This window comes from Curcuma longa, chromosome 11 (genome assembly GCF_044706935.1).
Source record: "Curcuma longa cultivar G26 ecotype Majalengka, Jawa Barat chromosome 11, ITB_CL_G26_1.1, whole genome shotgun sequence".
Classification (NCBI taxonomy): Eukaryota; Viridiplantae; Streptophyta; class Magnoliopsida; order Zingiberales; family Zingiberaceae; genus Curcuma; species Curcuma longa.
In genome coordinates, this window is record NC_133871.1 from 14,195,308 (window position 1) to 14,203,305 (window position 7,998).

The window sequence follows — 7,998 nt, forward strand, 5'->3', positions numbered from 1 at the left end:
GATTCTACATATTTAATCCATATTCAATAATCCGAAACGATAAACTTTAGTTAGATCATTTTAAATGTGTTCGAGTATCCGCATATAAAATTTAATTAAGATCATTTTAAATGTTTGCCTTTCACTTTGGTACGGGGCTTGTATTGTGTCGTTGTCGGATGCACACAAAGAACTGTTATTCAAGGTATTGAAGCTGATGCTGAGTTAGGAATTATGGCCCGTGGGTGGTGGCATCTTAATTTAAAATCGATACAAAAGCCGTTGCAGCCCCACAAGGAAACTAATGAGAGAGACATTTAACACTGCGAAGGCAAACTTTCTTTAAAGTGAAGATACTGAGTGACATTGAATCCTCCACCAGTGAGGGGGGAGAGATCTCGTTACACAAGCATTCTTAAAAGTGATAATACCCTGGATACAAGTATTCTTGTCATAATTGCAATAACTGAAGGCTTCAACCCACGACTGGCAAGCAATCTAGCCACTATGCTATATCGCTGCCATCTCTCTAGATTGGGAATTAAGATTTCCTTCTTGGAAGTGTAAATTCTGTCGATATGTATATCTCTTAGCCCAGTAGATAAAGTTCAACAGCGCGAGTATTTGCATAAAGCATAGCAGCCAGTAAAAATAATCAAGGTGACTCTTATTCAAGTTGTTCCCCTCTATCCATCCTCTGCCACTGGTACCATGTCTACTTGCTTTATTTGCCAATCCAACCGTAATAGATCCTACGAAAGCAGCTAAGCCAGGCACGCACCAAAAGATTGCTGTCCCTATAGATTTCATTCCTCTCGGCGCTTCACTGTTGAAGAATTCCAGCAGCCCAACAAAGGAAGTAACATCAACGACACCCAGGCAAAAGTATTGCACTACAAGCCAGAACACTGACATTGGGACGCCAGTCGTCATGTTTTGAAGCCCGTTCTCCTCTACAATTTTCAGCCGTCTGTTCTCCACGACTGCTGCTGCGCACGTCGCAAATGCTGCAAATAAGAAGCCAATAGCAATGCGTTGAAAGTGAGTTATGCCGCCTGTGTACCCTGTGATCCTTCTCAGAAATGGCACGATGGACCGGTCATAGACTACGAGCATCACAGTCTGAAAGAGTTGTGGGATTACAAATAGATTTGCAGGCGAGATTTGAATGTTTCCAAGCCTGGTGTCCATGGTGGTGCCTTGTTGCACAGTGAAGCTTAGGAGTAAGCCATTTGGAATGCTACCCAATATGGAACTGATGATGATAGGAACCATTCTTAAGATAACTTTTGTTTCCTCCACTTGAGTTGTAGTGCATAAGGACCAAGGGGAATTGTCAGATCCATGCTCACCAACAATGGCAGCTTTGTCAAGGAACCTGATAACATGGTAAGAATAGCAAACGTTAAATTATCTTTAGCCAATCACTGACTAAGATAACCCAATCTTAAAAAGTATCAATGCACTTACTTGAATCCTTGTGTGTGAGAAAGCACTTCCACTTCATTGGTGCCTTTCTGAGGAGTTTTATGTAGCTCTTCTGGGTTTTCAGGCAGTGACAGATTTCTCTTTCTGAATGCTGCTACTAAAACCTAATATAAGGGTGTCAGGAAAACAACAAAAGCTATTCAGATCAAAGGTGAACTTTAATGTCTAGAAATTATATTAGTGTTTAACCTGTAATGTCCTGGTTAGGGGACTTCCCTCAGGTATCTGATAGCGATAGTAAGGGAAACCACTAGCAACCACAAGCACTGATAAAAGAACTGAAAGAGCACTAACACCAAAGCCAATACCCCAACCCTTGTTATTCTGAATCCATACTAGCAAAATTAGCCCTATTAATCCTCCTAGTGAGATCCCAAATGTGTAAGAATTGAAGAAGCTACTTCTTTGTATTGCTTCAACCGGATCTTCACCATCAAACTGATCCCCTCCCAGTGATGGCGATGAAGCCCGAACAAAACCATCACCCAACGCTATCATGTACAAGCCAATGTAAAGAAGGAAAGAGTTCCAGCCATGGACTTTCTCGCAATTTCCCCCTTGGTCATTGATGTTGCAATGTGGAGGACGGAGTGATGGAAGGTGTGCTTGCAATGCTAGTAATCCATATGCCTGAAATAAAAGACATTTAAATTTCTTTAAATTCACGAAACACTTTCATTTTCGACTGAACATAAAGTACAAAACAATTCATTATAATCTGAGCTGAGTCTGATCAGCCAACCAAATTATTTCATCAATGAAGCAGAACGGTGTTGCAGGTGTCTTTTAGGTGAGGTCTTACATCAAGGAACTGGTTAGTTCTAGTTGTACCAAACAATGACTACTTTTGTCTGACCTCCATAATTAATTCCTTGTGAGTTAATTCTCAACTAAACTCAATCAATTAAGCGTAGTCTGAATAACTCACTTCAACCACAGCTATGCACTTTCACCAAGTGTAAAGAACAAGGGATATACAATTCTTATCAAAATAAACACATTGCTAATGATATAAACAAATTAGTATATGCCAGCGCAATCATATAAGGAAACAAACTTGAATTTACTTGTAGAATTACCATGAATTCAAGAGGCCCAAAAATGAGTATGGTCTTAAATCTTGTGATGTAAGAGTCGGAGATGAAGGCTCCCACGAGAGAGAAGGCACAGCTTGCGCCAACAAGGTTATTGATCATGGTCGAAGAGTTTGCAATGTCCTCGTGCATGGTTCCATGCAAATAAGTCACCAAGTTCAACAAGATCGGGATGAAGGCAAAGTTCAGCAAAAGTGTTTGTGCTGCAATACACATATATAAATATTCTCTTCTTCCAACTTACACAAGGATGGATGTGAAGAGTGCAGGCAAAGTTAGAATTATACTTACTGCAGATGAAGGATGCAGCTCGTGCACCACCATGTCGTTTTTTGTCGATAGGCTTTCCTTTCCAATCTACAAAACCATGGATGGCCATTGAGCTAGCGAACTGAACAACTCTTTGAGTACTGCAGTGCTGCTCTGCTCATTTATCTGCGTGCTAAGCGAGGAGAAGAAAGTACCTCAATGATTGAGAAGGTAATTAGTATGCTAGTGCATTGATGCTGACCGTAGCAACAATGCCACTGAGTCACAAAAATAGAGTCTTACAATGCATGATAATACAGAGTACAATACATCATTCTCTGAGATTTTGCATTAGCAAGAGTTTCATGTACTATGAATATAATTAATTGAATGTTCAGTCTCTAGTTCTTTTTTATCTTCTTTTCATTTTTATTTATGTATCTAAAAGAAAGGGGTAAATGATTTGAGGAGAGCTCTTTTCTATCATTTTTTAGATTATTCTATTTTTATTTTAAAAAATATTGTAAATGAATTTAAATAATTTAGTGGGTTAAGAAGCCGAATAAATCAAATCAATATTAAATTGGTATTAAATATGATGGCGGGTGATACGCACAGCGTGTTGTGAGGTGAGATGAGCCGATCAATTAAATAGATTGAATGGGATATATAGACAAGTATAACTACTAAAGTAGATGAAACTAATAATGCTATAGTTCATGATCGATTAAAGTCAAACAAAATAGAACTAATAGAGAAAGTGGGCCAAAGTATAACTACCAAAATAGATGAAATAATTTGATCAGATAATTTAGGGGTGGTTGATTTGGATTTTTTTTTTATTTTCTGTTTTTCTTTTTCTATTTCTTTATTTTTTGATTCATTTTTAGAAAAAAAAAAATACGTTTGATATGATATATTATTTTTTATTTTCTAGAAAAGAAAATTAAAAAATATGTTTGATTTGTTAATATAAAAAATTATAAATAAAATAATTTTTTTAATAAAAGCCCATCTTATTCATGGAAAAGGAAAAATCTTGTGTGAAGTATTTCCCATTCTAACTTCAATTTCATTTATTTCCAAAGACACGTAGTAACATTTCTTGTTTCCTAAGGGTCATATACAAGCACAGAAACTTGGCACATGCAAAGAGGTAGTTTGAATGATACAGAATATCCACCATTCACAAAGCATCAAAAACTTGTATCGCATTATCATTTACAGTCTTCATTTTTTGCCAACCAAGAATGTTGGTTCTGAACAAACACATCATCCTTGATAGTCGACTTGTTTGCTCATCGAAACCAAGTCTTGAATGTTGAAATCAAGTGTGGGCAATCTTTGATGTTTCAGGTGGAAAAGCTTAGGCACTGCTATCGCAAATCTTGAGAATTTGACAACGGAAGAGTAGATATTATACTTAGAAATGCTTCTTCAAGGTCTTGGATGATTGATTTTTGACCTGTTGGCATTGTGAAAACAATATCCCGACAGACATTCAATACCGGGAGCCAACATCTAACAAGATTCATCCTCACCTGAGAAAAATAGATACTAACCTTAAAAGCTTGGAATCAACAGATTCTTACAGGATTAAACTGACAAAATACGCATTACACTGATTTTATTTGAATTGCATTATATTTTTTTGAATCAACATTGCAGTCATATGCATGCGCTAAATCAGTAAAATTGTTGGAATAATCAACATAATGCAAGTAAGATGTCAAATTAAATTTGACAAACAAATTGAAATGAAATAGGAATATTTGCTGTAGAAATTCAATCTGGTATATCTAAAATGTTGTAAGTTACCTCAAATGTTCATTATGATTTACAGTCTTCATTTCCTCCGATGTGCAATTCCCATCCGCCTCCTCTAAGACAATGGGCGAAATTCTTGCTAGGAGGTTTTCACACTCCTCCCGTCAAAGCAAAGGCATCAAATTGAGTACCCCCTTAATTAACATATTGTTATTGGGCTTAGCTATAATGGGTAGGCTTGACCCATTAAATCATAGCAGAGGCCCCTTCTCCTAACCTTAAAATGTGGTTGTCGCCCCATTAAGACACACACGGACATTTTATTTTGGGCGATAGGAGAAGTTTCTCTGCGGTTTTCTCTATTACTGTTTTGGGTTTTTCTTACAGAAAAACAAGATTAACTCCTCGACATCTTCCGCTCCAGGTATTTTAACATCTAATTCTTTTATAGTGTTTTTGATCATTCATCGTATCTTGAATTAGATGTATAGTTTTTCCTTCACCCCCTCCTCTTCCTCCTCCGTCCACGGCACTGCCTCAAGGAATCGTACGCAAGCTCGAACGCAATCACCAAAGAGGAACTCCAGCCACAAGGAGCATATCTAGAGCATCAGACATGGATCCGATCTCACCGGAGAAGTCGAGGTTGCGGAGAAGCTGAATGACTACGATGTGAGCATCGAAGGGATTGCAGGAGCGGTGGCTTCCCGCAAAGCGGAGGACCTTAAGGTTGAGGCGACATCGAACCCCATTCTCACTGATGGAGGAGTGATTCCCTTGCTCAGAGAGGAGGGTGTCTAAGTGCGTGGTGGCTGGAGGTAAGACTGGCACTCCGAGCAGTAGACGATGGCGGTATGGCGGATGAGGCCCTCGGTGATGTCCATCCGAGAGCGCAGGCAGCGGACGCACATGTTGGCCGGGTTGGGCGGCATTAGTTTTTTTTGGTATCGAAGAAGAAGCGGAAAACGCGGTTAATGTAGTCATGTTTTTGTATTTTTCCATAAATTGTTATTTTATATGGAAAATAATATTTTATCATTTTTTATTTTCTTAGAAAATGACTTTTCATTTTCTATAGAATGAGATTGGAAACCTAAAACAAATAATAATTTCTAAAAAATAAGAAAATAAAAATGGAAAATGATCAAACCAAACACCAGTTTAGTTGATGATTGAATGCAAGCGGACAAGATAAGATGAATATAGAGATTGTGTTTTTTTTTATAATATAATTATTTAATTTTTACGATCCGATTAATCTAGAGGTAATCGGTCCGATCATATATAAATTAATTCGATGAATATATATATATGCGAGTTGGTAACTAACCTATTTCTCTATCCACATTCAGCACTTACCAACAAAAGCATTATTTCCAAAGATACTAGTATTTCTAGTAAAATTTCTGCCACCAAAACCCAAGCAAAGCACCGGCATATTTAAGGTGTAGTATCACAAAAAAAGGCTCTTTTTTTTTTAAAAAAAAAACTTAATATTTTAAACTCTTATTTGAGCTTGTTTTCTACCAAAGTATTAGCACTTGCAATTAAAAATGATCAGAATATCTATTGGTTGCTCTGGAAGAATATAATCTGTATGTGATTTGCTCTCCACATCGATCATTTATATCATGTGGGTCTTATTCAGTGAAGAAAAATCAGCAGTAGATCAACTGAATCAGTGTTAAATGAAAGTAGGTAAGGCAAAGAAGATGAGCTAATTAATACGGGACCATTTGAATTTTCTACCGATCAAATTTTCTTTTGCATGTCTTTTCATTTATCAGAAGTAAATGATTCCAGAGAATATCGGCACTAGAGCAAGTCTACTATGCCGTCTGTTTCATAAAATGACTCGACCGTATGAGAGACGCCACTATAAAAGTCTACTATGCTGTCTGTTTCGTAAAATAACTCCACCATACGAGACGCTGGAAACGACCTGTTTTTTCCACGATTCTTCAACACTACTGTATTTGTATGACTTTGATTTGGTTTTGAATATGTGTGACTTTCATTATAAAAAAATAATTATACAGAGATTGCAGTGTGTGATACTGAGAGCAGCTGCAACGCAGCTGGCGTTAATCGCAGTATTAATGTGCAGTTGGCAGTGGTGGTCGACCAGTGGTCGACCACCAACAGGTTTGACGTGCGTTAACATTAAAAAAATAAAAAATCCATCAATTAACGCGTTCAGAACTCTGAACGCGTTAAATACCTCACTCCTCCCTCGCTCAGCTGCAACGCAGCTGGCGTTAATCGCAGCATTAATGTGCAGTTGGCAGTGGTGGTCGACTAGTGGTCGATCACTGTATGGTGATCGACCACGTGGTCGACCACCAACAGGTTTGACGTGCGTTAACATTAAAAAAATAAAAAATCCACCGATTAACGCGTTCAGAACTCTGAACGTGTTAAATACCTCACTCCTCCTTCGCTCTTTCCTCACTCCTCCACGTCTTTCCCTCTCTCCTCCACATCCGCTGTTAACGCGCGATTAACAGCGCGTTGCGGATGCTCTGATAGGCATGTTGAGTATTTTATTAAAATATCAGAGATTGCAGTACTGTGTGATATTGATATAGAGCTGAATATTCTATTAAAATTGAATTGAATTAATTAAATTGATGAATTTTTTAAATAAAAATCAAATAAATTAAAGTAATAAAATATTATTTAATTTAATTTTTTATTGAATTAATCAAAATTTTCATTTCTATCTGATTTTAATTTTTTAGTCGTTAATTCATTAGGAATTTAAGATGTCTTAATTTAGAGATTTAAGTTTCGACTTATTTGATTGATTATAATCAAATTAAAAATTTTAAAATCAAAATTGAACTGAATTAATTGAAATGATCAATATTTTTTAAAAAAAATTAAAATTTAAAATAATCAAATTAAACTTTTAAATTAGATTAATTATATTATCGATTAATTCAGTTTAATCTTGAAACTGTACGCAGTTTCGCACCTAACTGTTAACCTCTCAAAATTTTCATATCCTACTAAAAAAAAATATCATACAATATATTATAATTAAAATTTAAATCATAAATATTTAAATAAATCATTGAACGGTTTATCACTATATCAGTGTTGGAGGCTAGCCCTAAAGGCTGAGTGTGTGAGTGAATAAGTCATGACAATTATTATGAGGGTCTTATTCAATGAAGAAAAATCAGCAGAAAATCAATCGGATTAGTGTTAAATGAAAGCAGGAAAGGCAAAGAAGATGAGCTAACACGGAATTTTCTTGATAATTTTTCTTTTGCATGTCTTTTTCACTTGTCACTATGCCGTCACTCCATACAAGACACTGAAAATGAACTTTTTTTTATCCCGCGGTACTTTAACATTGTATTTGTATGACTTTGATTTGGCTTTGAGATGTGACTTTTATTAATAAAAAATTATA

At 36.4% G+C, this 7,998-nt stretch overlaps 1 protein-coding gene across 3 annotated transcripts; it reads right to left on the reverse strand.

The window, feature by feature from the left end:
* Positions 1 to 291: 291 nt before the first annotated feature.
* On the reverse strand, positions 292 to 3,060 carry LOC141836868 (protein NRT1/ PTR FAMILY 4.5-like). 3 transcript variants are annotated; one of them, XM_074724335.1, is made up of 6 exons: positions 3,026 to 3,060; positions 2,853 to 2,918; positions 2,547 to 2,764; positions 1,657 to 2,097; positions 1,450 to 1,571; positions 292 to 1,357 (listed from the first exon to the last, which is right to left on the reverse strand). In XM_074724335.1, the coding sequence occupies exons 3-6, from the start codon at positions 2,691 to 2,693 to the stop codon at positions 490 to 492; spliced, it is 1,578 nt and encodes a 525-aa protein (XP_074580436.1). In that variant the 5' UTR covers positions 2,694 to 2,764; positions 2,853 to 2,918; positions 3,026 to 3,060; the 3' UTR covers positions 292 to 489. The 3 variants fall into 3 exon arrangements, with proteins under 3 accessions (XP_074580436.1, XP_074580435.1, XP_074580437.1); XM_074724334.1 differs by lacking the exon at positions 3,026 to 3,060 and having other exon boundaries at positions 2,853 to 3,012; XM_074724336.1 differs by lacking the exons at positions 2,547 to 2,764; positions 3,026 to 3,060 and having other exon boundaries at positions 2,853 to 3,012.
* Positions 3,061 to 7,998: the final 4,938 nt, after the last annotated feature.